The sequence below is a fragment of the Pan paniscus genome, chromosome 2, assembly GCF_029289425.2.
Source record: "Pan paniscus chromosome 2, NHGRI_mPanPan1-v2.0_pri, whole genome shotgun sequence".
Taxonomy (NCBI): domain Eukaryota; kingdom Metazoa; phylum Chordata; class Mammalia; order Primates; family Hominidae; genus Pan; species Pan paniscus.
In genome coordinates, this window is record NC_085926.1 from 96,857,243 (window position 1) to 96,875,151 (window position 17,909).

General features: G+C 39.6%; 1 protein-coding gene across 1 annotated transcript; it reads right to left on the reverse strand.

The window, feature by feature from the left end:
- Window positions 1–1,524: 1,524 nt before the first annotated feature.
- LOC100977376 (eukaryotic translation initiation factor 4B-like) lies at window positions 1,525–3,436 on the reverse strand. Its single transcript, XM_008975387.6, has one exon. The coding sequence runs from the start codon at window positions 3,421–3,423 to the stop codon at window positions 1,591–1,593; it is 1,833 nt and encodes a 610-aa protein (XP_008973635.3). The 5' UTR covers window positions 3,424–3,436; the 3' UTR covers window positions 1,525–1,590.
- Between the last annotated feature and the right edge of the window lie 14,473 nt (window positions 3,437–17,909).

Consider the following 17,909-nt stretch of genomic DNA (forward strand, 5'->3'; position numbering starts at 1 on the left):
GCAATACCATTTAGGACATAAGCACGGGCAAAGATTTCATAAAGAAAATGCCAAAAGCAATTACAACAAAAGCAAAGATTGACAAATGGGATCTAATTAAACGAAAGAGCTTCTGCACAGCAAAAGAAACTATCATCAGAGTGAACAGACGACCTATAGAATGGGAGAAAATTTTTGCAAACTACCCATCTGACAGATGTCTAACATCCAGCATCGACAAGGTACTTAAATAAATTTACAAGAAAAAACAAGCTCATTAAAAAGTTGGCAAAGGACATGAACAGACCCTTCTCAAAAGAAGAGATGCGACTGGGTGCAGTGGCTCACACCTGCAATCCCAGCACTTTGGGAGTCCAAGGCGGGCAGATCACGAGGTCAGGAGATCGAGACCATCCTGGCTAACATGGTGAAACCCCGTCTCTACTAAAAAATACAAAAAATTATCCGGGTGTGGTGGCGGGAACCTGTAGTCCCAGCTACTCGGGAGGCTGAGGCAGGAGAATGGTGTGAACCTGGGAGGTGGAGCTTGCAGCAGTGAGCAGCTGAGATCGCGCCACTGCACTCCAGCCTGGGCAACAGAGTGAGACTCCGTCTCAAAAAAAAAAAAAAAAGAAGAAAGCTCAACATTACTAATCATTAGAGAAATACAAATCAAAACCATAATGAGATACCATCTTATGCCTGTCAGAACGGTTATCATTAAAAAGTCAAGAAACAACAGATGCTGGCAAGGTTGTGGAGAAAAAGGAACACTTTTACACTGTTGGTGGGAGTGTAAATGAGTTCAACCATTGTGGAAGACAGTGTGGTGATTCCTCAAAGACCTAGAGGCAGAAATATCACTTCACTCAGCAATCTCATTACTGCGTATATATACCCAGAGGAATAGATCATTCTGTTATAAAGATACATGTGTGCATATGTTCATTGCAGCTTTATTCATAATAGCAAAGACTTGTAATCAACTTAAATGTCCATCAATGATAGACTAGATAAAGAAAATGTGGTTACATATGTACCATGGAATACTGTGCAGCCATAAAAAGGAATGAGATCATGTTCTTTGCAGGGACGTGGATGGAGCTGGAAGCCATTATCCTCAGCAAACTAATGCAGGAACAGAAAACCAAATACCACATGTTCTCACTTATAAGTGGGAACTGAATGTTGAGAACACATGAACACATAGTGGGGAACAACACACACTGGGGCCTGTCGGAGGGTGGGGGTGGGAGGAGGGAGAGGGTCAGGAAGAATAGCTAATGGATGCTGCACTTAATACCTAGGTGATGGGACTATCTGTACAGCAAACCACCATGGCACACATTTACCTATGTAACAAACCTGCATATCCTGCACAGGTACCCCTGAATTTAAAATAAAAGTTGGAAAAAAAGATATTTAAAAGGAATGTTTTTAATATTAAAAAATAGAAACTGGGATTTTTTAATGCATAGATCTCTTCTTTTTTTTTTTTTTTTTTCAGGAGATGGTGAGTTTTATTTTGTCTTGTCTGGATAGAGGTTTTGATTTGCTCTCGAATGTTCCAGGGTGGAGAGAAACTAGGAGAAAAGCACAGGATGTAGAGGTCTATTCGGCATAATCTTCTCCCTCATTTTCATCTTCACCATCAACAGAGAGAGCAGCATACTTGCTTGCAGAACTGAACTTGGAAGCTGGATTTTCCTCAGGTTTCTTTGGCTCAGGTGCAGATCTGGAGTCTTGATCCTTTTTGCCATCTTTCCTATCTGACTCCTTCCAGTGGTCTCTGTTCCCTCCGTCTCCTGGACCACGGCTAGAGTTCCCAGTTTGGCCTTTTGGGGCATTCATCCCATCTACTTTTTCATCTTTCCTTCCTGGTCCTTCCTCAGATGGTTGAGCTGGAGCTACTTTTCCCCCACCACTTGTAGGGGACTGCTGCTCTGTGTCTGAGCTCTGAGATCGAGCAGGAGGGTTAGAACTTCGCTTCACCCAAGCATTCTCCTTTGGTGGAGGGGCTGGCATTACCTTTAGGGGCTGATCAGGTTTGGGAGGTTTAGAAGTTGGAGAGTGGCAATCTTCCTCCTTATTGAGTGTTTCATTTTCTAGAGACTTCTCACTCTCTCTCCTTCGTGCATTTCTGCTAGATGTGGTGGAGGTCCCAGTTTGTGATGACTCACCTCCTGTCCTCGACCGTTCCCGTTCCTGAGTTTCTTCACTTCGCCAGCTTGGGTGTCTCTCCCGAGGCCGTCGTTCTAGTTTTGGCTCATCCAGCTGACGCTGCAACTTCTCTTGTTCCTTCTGTAGCCGTTCTTCTACTTCTCTTTCTCTAGCAGCTGTGTCAACAGGCTTTGCCCCTCCAAAGATAGAAGCAGCTCGAGTGGACTGGGAGGTACTAGCAGAGGAATCATCTTCCTTAGGAGTACTCCGAGGCTTTAGATTCAGTTTGGGTCTTTGGGGGGGACCTCTATCATCACGCCTATAATCATCCCGAGAGTAATCATCTCTGGAGCTCCACGACCGATCATCCCGTCTGTCATATCGGTCTTCATAGCGGTCCCCGCCTCCTCTGTAGTCATCATCCCTGCGATACCCACTGCCAAATGCTCTTCTGCCACTGCCTATCCGGGAATCATAGCCTCTATCATAGTCTCTGCTGCCTCGGTCATCATAGCGATCCCGGCCACCATATCGATCCATATCCCGGCGTGGGCCATCCCGATACCCATCCCGATACCCATCCCGATACCGGTCTGAATCATAACGATCTCGATACTTGTCTCCAAAGCTATCATCACCTCTTCTAGGTGGGTAGTCATCAAAGGTGTCTGTAGCAGGACGAGCCCTCCAGTCTGTATCTGTTTTGTCAGAATCCCGATTTCTGTCACGGCCAAAAGAACGATCATCCCTGTCTTTATCCTGTGCTTGATCAGCAACGTCCACTCGAATTCTCCTGTTACCTAGAGACTCTTCATTGAGACTCAGGGCACTGAGCAGGGAATCCAGGTCCTCAAATTCAGCATAACCAAAACCTTTCAACCTCTCTGGATTGCTGGGTTCACGTGGTAAACGCACTGCACTGATATTTAATCCTCGAAAGAATTCCTTAATTGACTCTTCTGTAACATCATAGGGTAGGTTTCCTAGAAAAGCAGTGTAGGGTGGCGATTTGGGAAGACGGCTCCGGTCGATATTGGGTTCCCGAGCAGCCCGTGGAGCAGTGGGAAGGATGGAACGGTCAATTGGAGGCGCCCTATACACATCGTCATCGTTACTGTGCCAAGTTGTCGAAACATCTCCTTCCAGGTCATCCGTTTCATCAGCCCAGCTGACTGGTTTGGAAACATAGGTGCTTCCTCCACCAGTACCCCCATCCTCAGCCAGAAAGTCTGTTAGGGAGATAGTTTTCCCCTTCTTATTCTTCTTTTTTGCTGAGGCCGCCATGTTGGGAGAGGGAAAGAGCTAGATCTCTTCTTTTAACCAGCCTTTTTGAATCCTTTAAACTGTAAGATATTTGTTTAATAAGTTAATAGACTAGGAAGCAATATTTTAAATAATAGCAAGCCTTTGGAAACTCACTATTTAGCAGGAATACTTAAGATTTTTAAAACAAAGAAATGTATCATCTTCTTTGTATCACATTCACAGACTAGCTATGTTTGCCTACCTAACACAATAAGATATAAATTAGATGAAGAATATATTATACATTTTCATTTAAACAAAGCTTTTTATTTTTGTCATTCTATTAACCATGGTTTGTGAAATGATAGATTGTGGACTAAGAGAAATAATATATTATTCAGATTAACCTTACTTTCCATGAGCTTCTGCATTAATAATCAGGTTTTAATATAAGTATTACATTTGACTGACGTACACTGTCATTTTGTTCATAGTTAACATACTGCACAAAAGTGAAGATGTGAGAGATTCTTCTGAAGGATTGATTGCAGACAAAAATAATTCCTAGGAGAGAAACAAAGGAGAATATAATTTCCCTGACTTAGCTATTTTTTCTTTTAATTGTAAAAAACTGTACATGCCTAGTACTTATACAATTCTGAATTTAAAAGAACGATTTTTAAACCACATATCTGGCATTATTTATTGGTGATCTCTCTAAATCAATGCTTGATTCCAAAGATATGTAAATTCATTTTGTGAATATAATCAGTATATTTGATGCACATTGCTTATCCTACTGCGTTGACCTAAGTGGAGGGTAAGAGCATGGCCTTCATAAAAATCATAAATTACTGAGTCACAAAAAGTCATGTAGTAACAAAATTCATGGATTTCCTTCTTATTTGGGACCTTATTTGGAAGGCACTCAATTATTAACAGCCCCATCTAATGACAAAATCTATTTGTTTAGCTGTTTGATTTGAAATATTAAGCTTTTTCCACCTAAAGTCAATTACCAGACAAAAGTTAATTCAGGATTCACTTTAGTCTTTTTGTCGTTTACTATTATTCTCATATTAATAACTAATATTAAGAAAGTACATCATTATTACAACATCAATATATTCACCCATAGATATATTCACTCTAGATACTGTTAATCATATATGTATGCAATTAATTAAATCACCTACAAAATAGTATGCTCACCAGAAAGCCATGATGAATCAGTCCTCAGATTTTATTTTAATAATAACTACAACACTGTGTATAATTGAAATTCTCTCCAAGTGAACAAACTGACACAATCGTTCATGCATTCTTACTGCAGCCATCAATTTAGACAAATTATAGTTATACATGGCCTAGAATGAAATGTTTAACACCATCTGTGCCCTAATGGAGAAAAAATGAAATAAACAAGCCATGTTTGGGTATGCGTTAAAATATTACACTCAAATCCCATCTGTGATCAAATTTTCTCTTCTAAAAGTTATTTCTCAACTTATATATTATGTATATTATGCATTTAAACAATGTAAGTTCTTCTTTATCAAGGTTTTTTTCCTGGTCTTATAATTTTCATAATTGTGGGTCTAATTTCATTCTGTTATGTAAAATAAACCCCACCTTTATTTTTCCAACCCAAATGATACCAGAGGTAGCTAATATTAATGAAAGGTAGAGTGAGTAGCTGCTAAATATCTTCTTTTAAAAATTGCCTTTATGGACTTGATGTAGTTAATAAATGATAAGAAACTATTTTGGAGAATATAATATGAATTGTCACTATGGATATATTGAGAATGTAAAATGTCTTTGGAAAAAAAGCAAAGCAGCTGAAAATTCTACATCCTGAACAATGAATGTTAATTTTAAAAATCAGGTTTCCAAATTGATTAAAAACAAGCTGCATTAAAATTATTATGGTAAAGTTTTTGGCCTATAGAGTAAAATGAGCTGCTCTACTGAGATGGTAAGTACCAACAGAATCACCTGATGGGGATTTTAAAAGTCCTGATAGCCCCTAATAGCACCTGTGGCCTCCTTGAATAGTGATGAGAAAAATATTGAGAACCAATTGGTTGGAAGACTTAATTATGGCAACCATGTTGTGTAAATTCATCAGGGACTTTGGCTTTGTCGATTTACATTAAAAAATTCTATATGTCTGTTTCTGCCAACTAAGCTTTTGTCCATCCCAGGCTACATATCATCCATATTCCTTCTCCTTTGCTGTAGGAATCTAAATGAAACACTTTGATCCATTAATGGAATGTAGCTGACCCAGTGCCCTCTCTGTCACAATGTTGATTCACGGCCACAAGGTGCAATGGGCAGCAAGCCAGGCTGCAGATGGTGTCTAAACCCCGGTAACAGGTCATACGTGATGCTTGCTTAATGGGCTCCTCTGTCTTGAGCAAACAGATCACCCATCACAGTGGGTACAGGATTCTCGTTGTAGGAATTAGTTGCACACAATTTCCTCAGGATTCCTCAGAAAGCTGTTGGTGACCCAGATGAGGTATTCTCTTGTAGCAAATGAAGAATCATATACTCTAATACCGGGTCACCTCCAATGCTCAGCAACCCTGGCCAGAAGAGAAGGAGAGGGGGCTTCATGATTAGTGAGTATCAACCTCTGCTGGACATTTCCCCAACATGTATTATTGATGTCTCATGGCATCTCAGTGAGGCGAGTATAATTACTCACAACTATGGGCACACTGATTCAGTGATTAGGCTAGGTCTCACTGGATTGAGACTCCAGGTCTGTCTAATGTGAGCACATGTGATTTTTTCCACTTGACCACACTGCCTCCATGTTGTTTTGGAAATTTTGCTTGCATCAATCAAAGTTCTTTCCAAAGCTTATTACCAACAGGCAAGAAGATAAATACCTAATAAAAGTGCATTTTTTTGTCATAACATTGTGATTTGGTACAAATGGCTGTTTTGAAAACGATGTTAGTGAATACTCATTTTATCTCTCTTTTTTTTTTTTTTTTTTTTTTTTTTTGAGACGGAGTCTCGCTCTGTCGCCCAGGCTGGATTGCAGTGGCGCGATCTCGGCTCACTGCAAGCTCCGCCTCCCGGGTTCACGCCATTCTCCTGCCTCAGCCTCCCGAGTAGCTGGGACTACAGGCGCCCGCTACCACGCCCAGCTAATTTTTTGTATTTTTAGTAGAGACGGGGTTTCACCGTGTTAGCCAGGATGGTCTCGATCTCCTGACCTCGTGATCTGCCCGCCTCGGCCTCCCAAAGTGCTGGGATTACAGGCGTGAGCCACCGCGCCCGGCCCATTTTATCTCTTATATTATCTAACATTTCATTTAAAAATTAAAGTCTTGAATATTTTGAAAGACATACAAGCCCAGGTCCTGGAGTTTAGCCGGGGTTGAATTTTGTATTTAGAGAACGTATCAGTATTCCTCAACTTTACCTAATGTAGTCTCCCAAGCCTCAAAGAATCTGAGACATTAATTTCTAGATAATTATGGGGGATTAACCACAAATGTTTATTCCCTCTTCCTGCCCTAAGAATGATGTTAAAGTGACAGAAGAAGAATTAAAAAGGTATGTGTCAATAAGGACAAGAGCTACAGTTTTATAAGTTGAGGGAATATCAGGCAGAAGGGCTAGAATTTGAGAATCAGAGCTGAAAATGAGGCTGGGAAGCAAATAAATGAATGTCTATATATTAAACTTTTTCCATCCTGCTTTCACAATTTCAAAGACCAGCCCATAGTGTGTACTTAAAAAATAAATAGGCTGTTGTGAAATTTCACTGAGATTCTGGAACATCCTGCATGCCAGTACTATTCGCACTGCTTAATTTTGGTCTTGAGCCTGCCATGAGTTCCAGTGTGCCAGGCTTGATCAGTGGATACTTCCATCGTGTATCCCTGCAGTCTGAAGACCCCATTTGCATTTTAGCAGCTACTTTCTTGGTGGGCAAGAGCATGTATTGACTTGGTGCCAAGCTAGTCGAGAAACAGCAGGCTCATTTTTACTAAGCCAGTTTGTCCACGTAAAAACATGAAATTTTCTGAGTAATAACACTAGAATGTCACAACAAAGTGAACTGGGTCCTGATGGCATTTCTTCTCAACCACTGGTGGATCTTAGTATAACCCTTCACTACTGGCAACTTTAGTGGCCACAACATCGTTTTACTTCATGACAGTTGCTAAATTCTGAAGATCAGAGATGTATTAATTGTCCTTGCTTTTGGAACCACATAGATGACTCTGGAATTATAGCTCTCCCTCCCCTGCCACCCCATGAAAATTGGACGAAACCTTCCAATAGCACCCAGTAATTGATAGCTTCTAGAGGAGACAGCATCACCCAAATCTTGTTCACTGTAGGCAGTAGGCTCAATAATTGCTTTGGATATGGCAAGCTAACATCTTCACCTTTTTGTGAATCTACTGTCTCTGCTCTGGAAGCATACAACTGCCCTTCTGGCAGCACACCATCATCTTCAGGGACATAAAATCCAGCCCCAGGCCCCTCAGAGCCACAGAGAGAGCCACAAGGGTCCAGAACTTCTTGTGGAAGATGGTAGGAGACTTTAAAAGAACTTTTTATTGAAAAGACTTTGTTATGAGTTGGTACAATAGTCTCTTTCATAGATACTGAGTATGGAGTTACAGTACGACTGTTATTCCCTATTCCCTAATTTAATTAAATAAACCTTAAGCAATTTTTAAAATGTCTAACATATTGTCTTCAATACTATAGTAGAAAATAAATATGAATAAGTAATGACTCTTCCTTGAAGAAACTTATTAGAGATGATTAGATAAGCATCCAAATATATATAATACAAAGTAGAGTCCAGTGCATACCATGAAATAGGTATAGATGTAATGGATGGAGATATTGCATTTTATTGGAAGGATCTGGAAAGCTTCATAGAGGAGGCCATGAAGAATGGACAGGATTTTAGTAACTTGAAAGTTTAGGACACTATCAAAGAAGCAAATGACATGGACAAAGGCATGAAGGTAGATACACACAAAGTATTGTCTTAGGAGTTACTAGCTACCATGAAAACTATATTAATTTTTTCAGCTCCCAACAGCTGTCAAAATATTATTTAGGTTGCTTTGATTCCTCATTTGCATTTTAATTCAACCATCTCTGACCTTTCTGTCAGAGAAACATTTTATTTCTCCTTTTAGTTCCAGCAAGGAAGGTAAAACTTGAAGACATTGTAATTTGGGAGTATAATGTAAATGTGAATTTTTTATTTGTATCTACTTTCTGTGAAAGAGTTTGGAATATACTAGGACATCTTTATTTTCCATGGTGACTTAAAAGATGTCTGTTTTAGTGATATAAAGATCATAATAATTGCAATCTCTTTGATTATCCTTGCCCACTATATAACATGTAATGGTCCTTAATTGCACTCCTTGTCAAGTGAAAAAGTATTATACAAAGGAAGTGATACAGCCTGTGAACTGGTAAGTGTAGGAACTTTGTGAATTGTTCCACAGTGCAGAAGCATCCTTAATGAATCTTTGCTCACTGCTTTATCTGCCTTATTTTGAAAATGCAGTCTATGACTTACTTTTTTCTTTGACTGTGGGATAAAGTGATTACTCTTCTTCAAAGTTACCAAGTAATTAATACCATAGAATTGTTTGCACATAACTCTGAAGAAAAATCCTGAACATATCATCTAAATTATTGTACAGATGGGTTTCAGAAAAGAAATTTAATTAATGGAAAATTTATATAAAAAATTAGGTCAATGTGCAGGCACATGGGAGCTGAGACAATGCTAGTCTTGAGACTGCCACATATGCTAATGCACTGTTAAATTCTAGGGAATGGCATTCATGTGATAGTCTAATGGAGGGAATGAAATTTCTGTTGCTGGGTAGTGCACAACCTCCATGGCCATACAAGGCAGCCCTGTCCATTCTTTGGGTTGTCTTTTGTTTTGCTTATTGTGGCTGAAGAGAGTCTCTTTGCCAAGTTTCCCTGTGTTTGTCTTCTGTCTTTCCTCTGGCTCTTACTTTTCCTGGAGCATGGCAATGGGATTCATTGGCAGCTCTGTTATCTTGGGCTGTCTTCAGCTGTATCCTTGACTCCCTAGATTACACTGAACACTGGCATTCATATACCCACGGTCTTTGTTAAGAATTAGTAGGGAAAATTTCTCTGTGTTGCCATTTTTTTTTCTTCTGGATGTCAAGGTCTTCCCCTGTCTATGAGTTTTTATTCAGGGAGAATCGTATTTTGTCTTTTCGTCCTTGTATTAGGGTGACTATATATTGTCCAATCAGAGACACTTTGAGATATATGGTCATCCTAATATAAAGGCACAAAAAGCAAACGTGATTGTCTCAAAAGGAGCTCTTGCTAATAGCACTGGAATACCAAGTATAAACTGGGACTTTTCTGGGGACTTTGGGTCATCTAATCTCTGACCCTTTTTCTTACAACTGATATGCAGTAGATTTATACCATAAAGGGCAGATACTAGAGTTTTGGAATATTTTCATTCAGTAAGTAAATAGTCATTGTCCTGTTTTCCCCAAGTGTGCCCTCACCACTGTGGCTCCTCCTCTACAGATCTCCTTACTGTCTAGCATCGAATCTGGCAACCTGTAGCATGGTTGGAGGATTCTAGGCCCCTGCACAGGGGCTGAGGTTGGCATCTGATAAGGACGTGTGCTATACCAGTTGCTAAATAATGTTGATATTACCCTAGTCATTTTCTATCTATCTACAAAGCCCCACTTTTCTCTGTAACTTTGTCATTCTATTAAGGTCTAGTCCCAGGACTGTGAAGACACTCAAGCTTTAGTTTGCTATTTCATTCCTACATACATGTGTGCCATATCCAATTTTCTAGGTGTTATTTGTGTACATATAATAAATACCAAGCTATTTTTTGATGCAAGGAGAAGGTATTTGATTTTGTTATCAACATCACAGAACTGCAGTATGATTAAATTTACTGTAAGCAAGCAGCTTTGAAAAAAGAGCTCTGTCTCTTGTCACAATCTCAGCATTGTAGAAGATTGTTTCTGTCTGTGATTCTACTCCCCTGACTGGAATGTGGAGAAGATGACTAGTTATATAAATAAGATTAGAAAAACTAGAGGAGTGTTTCAAAGAAGCACTAAAACAGATAATGTTTAGATAACTAAAAAGAAGGTAGAAAACTATTGTGTCTTTTGCTTAAAAATCATATACCAAAATATTTTCAGTTATTGGGTCAAATTAAGATCTTCCCAGAAGCAATAGAGAAAAAGAAAAAAAATGAGATGAAACATAAAACTCCCCTTTTTAGGAGCATTAATTTAAAAAAAGGATGAAATACTCCCCTCCCATAGGGCAAGTGTGAATTGAAGGATGAGCTCTAGATCAAAAGTTGATATTTTCATGGCTTTATATAAATGTGAGATCTGAAATTTTTAAAATGCTAAGAGGCAATTGACAAAAGCTTCTTTGGGAAGTTGGTATCTTTTTGTGTAATGCACAGAACTAAATAAGGGGAAGACAGAAGGTCTAGGGATGTGGTGAAGCTGTGGAAAGAGCATTATAATCTAGAGTCAGGAAGGCCTGGGTTCAAATCCCAATTCTGCCCTTTGGTAACTAATGTCTGTGTAGAATGACTTCCTCATCTTAGAACAACATAAATATTCCTTTCCCTATGAAGTTGTTGTCAACATTTAGCAATTTAATGTAGGCAAAATACCTACTATCAACCCTACTCCATAGTAAACACTTAATAAATCTGCACTTTAGAATCTGGAATATTTTGATGCAAACTGCAGAAACTAAGGAGTAGCCTAAGGCAAAGAGAAAGGAAGGGTCAGTGTGACCTGAAAACTGGATGGGTCTGTATATATCAAGGTCTGTGGAGTGTGTGGAGAGCTGAAAGGAGAGTACGCAATATAGGAAGCAGAAAGAATGAAGCTAGGGCTCGTTGAAGAGATATCAGCAGCTGATTTCATTTATCAAGTTAAGATCAGAAAGCAACCTGGCTTATATATGATGGCCTTGCTTCTCTGAGACTCAAAAAGAGACTTGTGGCAATTTCTGGACCTAGAATGAAAAGAAAGGCATACTGTTAGAATTATTGTGCCCCGTGGGTCAGTTTATAGCCTTGTTGGGTTTATAGCCTTGAAGTTCATAGACTCCTGGGGGAGCTTTAAGAGTGCTTTAGGAGGCTTTTTGAGCCTCCTGAAATTGAGTGCAAAATTTGGTACATATTTGTATTTTCTGGGAACAGGTTCCATTGCTTTTTTCAGATTCAACAAGTTTCTGATTTCTGATTCTTCTGGTTCTGGTAGTTAACTCCCCAGTACTCATTTCATAGCTTGCACATCGTATGTCAGCAATATATTTTTGAGAATTAATATCAGTTTTGGGGGAGCATACTTGATCTAAGGGTAACTCCATGCTCTTTTGCAAAATTTGCTTCAAATTCAGAAAGAATAGATGAATAAACCTGATGTACCCATCAGCCAGCTTTTCCCCTTCACCCTTGAGAGAGAAAAGCTGCCCTTCCTCCAAATGCACATGTCTGAGGAAGCATTTGGCCCAGCCTGGAAACCAGCCTACAATATGAGATGAGGAATCTGACACTATGGGTGTAAGAGCAAAGAGAGGAAAAGAACTAGAATCTTCATGACATTGTTGAGCCACTGGTTCAACAATGTTCTGAAGCCTGGACTATGTCTGGGCTTCCTCTCCTGTGAGCTAATAAATGTTCTTATTTAAATAAGCTTGAATAAGGTTTTATGTCACTTGCAACCAAGCGTATCCGATTAGCCCCCAAAGTTTGAAAGCCAATGGTTTACACTGCATTAAAAAAGAGACATCTTAGCGAATGCTTAAATGAACCGATCAGGGTTTAAAAAGTATTTCAGCATAACTAGATAATATGATGTATTTGTGTACTTTACCTCATCTACAGTACTTAAATAACTAGCTTTTCTCTCTGAGGTAGTTGTAGGAGTGCCCCAAACCCTTTCATAGTGGTAAGAGAATAAAAGAGCACTACCATTTAAAAGAAGGAAGAGTGGGAAAGTTAGAGTGTTTATGTGTGAGGTTTTTAGTTATGCAGTGTATACATTTTATGGAATCACAACAGTTCAGAAAAGCTGAGGCATACAAAAAATGTAATTGAGAGGGTCTCTGTCTCCAGACATCACTGGGGAGGGAGATGTCTGCTTTTAGGTCTTGATCTATGGTGCCACTGGCTAGCCTTTTGATCTAGAAGTGATCCTTCTGTTTTGGTGTTTGCCATTGGTGATTGTAGTGCTCCAGCTGCATTGGCAACGGTATGGTGTGTGGACAACAACCCAACTCATGCTCTACCCCTGCCTCTACCACCTGCAAAGACACAAATCCAAATCCAAACTTTAGTGGTGTACTATCTACCCTGGATCTTACTGACATGCATTCCTTGTCCAGACTGCACAGCCCTAAATAGGCATATCATCTTGCTTTATTTCCAGAGGACTCTCCCGAAACCCCACTCAGAACCCACAGGTACTTTCAAATGCTCTCTATACCACTTTAGGTTATGAACAACTTGGGAGGATGAGGAGGATAAGCTGTAGCCCTCTCATGGCTAGATCTGCTGTGCTGCTATCTCTATAGACCCCGCTATGACTATGTGAAGGTACTTCTTCCAACATTTCAGACAGAAAGCTAGGCAAATGTCTACTCTACTCTTGGAACTCAAAGAGAAAGCTGAGAGGAATTCTGTGAGTCTGTTCTTGCTACTATACTGTTTGCCTTTTTATCAATCACTTAGGTTACTGCATAGACAGCATAGTATTCTAGTCTGCAGAAGATACAATGCTGGGGGAAATAGCTGAACACAAAATAATAGCTGGAAACGCTTGTCTAGTACTCACTATATACACTCTTCTATGTGATTTACATAAATTAGTTCATTTGATTCTTATTTCACAGATGAGGAATGGTGCATTGAGACATCAAATCACTTGCCCAAGGCCACATAGCAAGGAAATGATAGAGTTAAGTTTTGAGCCCAAGTAGACTGGATCTAAAGTACATGCTCTTAATCAATATGTATTGAAGGGCTTTAGCATGATCTAATAGAATGGATTCTTTAGATTTCCTAAAACAAGGGATAGAAAATGACAGTGTGGAGGGGGTGACTATATAATGGTCTGTATAAAAAAGAACAAGGCTTTTTAGTTGGTCGTAATCTGGATTTGAACAGCAGATAAGTAAGCTGCTTCTAAGAAGGAAGCAGTCTTCTGACCAAAAAAACTATAGTTCAGGAGACAGAAAGTGAATATTTTATTATACCCTAACTACTTTGACCCATAGGACTATGCTGGAATACTTTAAGTCTGGTGTCAGAGTTCATGATGAATTTTGTCAGGCTCAAGATGTCTAGGACATTTGCCAACATTTTCTTCAGTCCAGTGACCGCTTCTCATGACGGGAGACAAAAGCTTGGCAAAGAGGTCATGTAATGCCAGCTTTCAGATATTCCAAGAATCATCATAAGGAAGAGGCATAGATTGTGAGGTTACAGAGTTAATATCTTAAGATCAGAAAGAATCATCTAGATACTCAAAGTCTTCAAAATGTTCAAAGACAATAGTCAAGGCTACCTCATTAAGTAGTGAGCTCTCAGGCAATAGAAGTTTCAAGTATTTGAATCACGATTTGTTGAACACCCTATTTGTTGGAAAATTATATCAATTAGAATACCATTCCAACGAGACTGTTTTAAGAATCTTTACAAAGATAGGTTAGCCCCCCCAAAATGTGTCTCACACAGTTGTTAACTAGAAAATACCAAATTAGTATAGGCTTTTCAAAACTCTTATTAGTACCTACTGATGGGCAATATTACAAACAAAATATGAAAGAATAATATTTATGATGAAACATATAAACTGCTTAATATGCATTTTGGAAAAATATTGGAAACTCAATTTCAAATGAATGTTTTCCTGCCACTTTACTGTTTTTGAGTGCTGTCTTTGGGGAAATATTGCAATAAATAAAAGTGGGAAAGTTAAGTGGCTGAGCACCCTGTCAAGATGCCCTGTACAGCAAGTGCACTTGTGATAAGTGCAGAAGGGAGAAAAGGTTAATGTAATCAGAGAAATGCGTTCTGGGTCACCCTAAAGAACATGTCTTGTGAGTCATCTGTGTTCACATTTCTTTGAACTTTGTCTATCCTAACGGAGATGAAGCAATTACATAGACATAATGTCTTACCCTTTTAGTACAATGCATTCCGCATTCCTCAATCCATTCATCATCATCAGTGATATTTGTATTCAATGCTGTCATGCAGAGCTAGCTGCCAACAATTATTAAAAAGAAAGCCATAAGGTCATACATTTAGGAGATAAAGCAAAACTAATTATTACAATGTGTACTATGAAGACATCAATCCATTAAGGGGAAAAATCACTAAGCTCCTCAAAGATACTTTTGCATCAAGGATTATCTTGTATTCAGAGACCTAAAGTAAATGAAGTGATTATCTGTCACTTGTAGTTCCTCCTCTCTGAAATGAAATCCACAATGACTGTAGCATTGCTGCATAGCAACTTCCCTCTCTCTTTTTGCTCACCATTTTACCTATATTCTCACTGGTTAATTTCTCTGGACTTTCCTTATTACCTGCTTTTATCCTTCAAAAGCAAACAATAAAAATATTCTCAGATGCCAGGTGTGGCGGTTCGTGCCTGTAATCCCAGCACTTTGGGAGGCCATGGTGAGAGGATGATTTGAGCCCAGGAGTTTGAGACCAGCCTGGGAAACATGGCGAAACCCTGTCTCTACAAACAATACAAAAATTAGCTGGGTGTGGTGGCATGTGCCTGTGGTCCCAGCTACTCAGGAAGCTGAGGTGGGAAGATCACCCAGGTCCAGGAGGTTGAGGCTGCAGTGAGCTGAGATCGCACCACTGCACTCCAGCCTGGGTGACAGAGCAAGACCCTGACTCAAAAAACAAAACAAACACAAAAGAAACTTTAAGATTTCATTACTAGAAATATTTGATGTAGCAAGTGTCCTATCTGCCACAGTGTTAGTACTATTCTTCCCAGCTTCTTAGACAAAGAAAGGGGCTGTTTTAAATATATATATTTTCTTTTCTCTTTCTTCTCTTTTACATCTTTCTCCCCCTTCCTCCTCCTCCCCTTCTCCTCATGCCCCACTCATCTTCCGCCTTCCTTTCTCTCCTCCTTTTCTCCTTCTTCTTCTCTTCCTACCTGCCCCTCCTCTTCTTTCTCCTTTCCTCTCCTCCTTCTCTTCCTCATCCAACTTATTCCTCTCCCCACTCCATGATTACCTTCAAAATGAAGTTTTTGATCCGAATCAGTTTTCCGATGCCACTAATAAAATAGCTTGTACATAATGCTTGTTATTTGCAGAGCAGTGTTCTAAAGGCATTACATATATTGACTGATTTAATCTTCTCAACAACCCTAGGAGATAGGCAGTACTGATAAATCCTTTCATAGAAGAAAAACCGAAATATCAAGAAGTTACATAATTTGCCATTTGTCACGTGGCTAATGAGGTCTGATATGGTTTGGCTCTGTGTCCCTACCCAAATCTCACCTTGAATTGTAATAATCCCCATGTTTTAAGGGTGGGATCAGGTGGAGATAATTGAATCACGGATGCGGTTTTCCCCCGGCTGTTCTCATGATACTGAGTGAGTTCTCATGAGATCTGATGGTTTTAAAAGGGGCTTTCCTTCACTCGGCTCTCATTCTCTCTGCTGCTGCCTTGTGAAGAGGTGCCTTCTGCCATGATTGTAAGTTTCCTGAGTCCTCCCTAGCCATGCAGAACTGAGAGTTAATTCAACCTCTTTCTTTTATGAATTTCCCAGTCTCAGGTATTTCTTCGTAGCAGCTTGAGAACAGACTAATACAAGGTCTGAGCATAGCACTGTGATTGAAAGGCCATGCCTGAACCATTAATATGCACCACTCCTCTAACTCTAGGGTCTTCCAGAGCAGCGATTTCCTTAGAGACTAAGGAAGAAGGAAATTAACATATACTGATTGCCTAATTTATCCCAGGCCCTCCCACGTGCTGTATAGCTAGATCTCTGCAACAATACTACAAATCAGGCATTATTATCTCTGCTTTACAAACAAAGTTAAAAACATTGTCCAATGTCACACTGTGAGCCACAGAAACAGATTTTCATGTAGCTGATTCTGTAAGGTACCCTCTTTGGAACATACTAGAGTATGGCCTGTAACTAGAGATGCAACAAGTAGCCTTTACCTGAGGCCTCATCTTTGGCATTATCTTCATGCTCTGATATTTGTGTCTAAATAACCTCCTGGATACTCTAGAAGACTTGAACTACCTAGTCAAGGCTGCATCTGCCTCCTTTAACCTGGTCTTAAGAATTTATTGTCTGGCCATGGTGGCTCACGCCTGTAATCCCAGCACTTTGGGAGGCCAAGGCGGGCAGATCACCTAACGTCAGGAGTTTGAGACCAGCCTGGCCAACATGGGGAAACCCCATCTCTACTAAAAATACAAAAATTAGCTGGGAATGGTGATGCACATCTATAATCTTAGCTACTCTGGAGGCTGAGGGAGAATTGCTTGAACCCGGGAGGCAGGGGCCACAGTGAGCCGAGATCGCACAAATGCACTCCCACCTGAGCGACATGGCAAGACTCCATCTCAAAAAAAAAGGGAAGAATTTATTTTTTATTTTTATTTTTGTTTTTTAAATTTTGAGTCAGGGTCTCATTGTGTCATCTAGGTTGAAGTGGAGTGGTGTGATCATGGCTCACTGCAGCCTTGACCTCCTGAGATCAAGCCGTCTTCCTACCTCAGCCTGCCATGTAGCTGGGACTACAGGTGTACACCACCATGCCTGGATAATTTTTGTATTTTTTGTAGATTTGGGCATGTCCCTATGTTGGCTGGGCTGGTCTTGAACTCCTCAGCTCTAGCAGTTCTCCCACTTTGGCCTCCCAAAGTGCTGGGATTACAGGTGTGAGCTACTGTGCTAAGCCAATAATTCATTTTTTTAATCTAGAAGACTCACAAGGCCTCATCTGGTCCTGACTCTGATATACACCACAAATTTTTGTCTTTCTTTGTTACCCCAATTCCTAAAATGAGATATTGAGAGGCAATACTTAAAGGAGAACCATATGTATCAAATTCTAAGAATTATTAGATTGAACCACAGGAGACTAATGCTTTTGTGTATTAAATAAGTAAAACAGTATAATTTCATATGGGTCAACATCATTTAGGTTTTATATTCCCCATTTTTATTTCCACTTATGTAAAAATAATTATAGAAAATATACTATTTTTAAGGTAAACAAAATCTTATTATCAAGGAAAAATTACCAGGATGTTTTATATAATTTTATTTCTTATATAAGTCATAAGTGTGAATCAAACAGCCCTGGCAGCTAGTGTCTGCCATGCTGCTACATCATAAAGGACACTTTAAAAAATACAATGAGTTCCATGAAAATAAAAATACAATATATCCA

What these genes read in the sequence shown, in the direction of transcription:
- LOC100977376 (XM_008975387.6), bottom strand. Translation starts at nt 3,423, where the DNA reads ATGGCGGCCTCAGCAAAAAAGAAGAATAAGAAGGGGAAAACTATCTCC.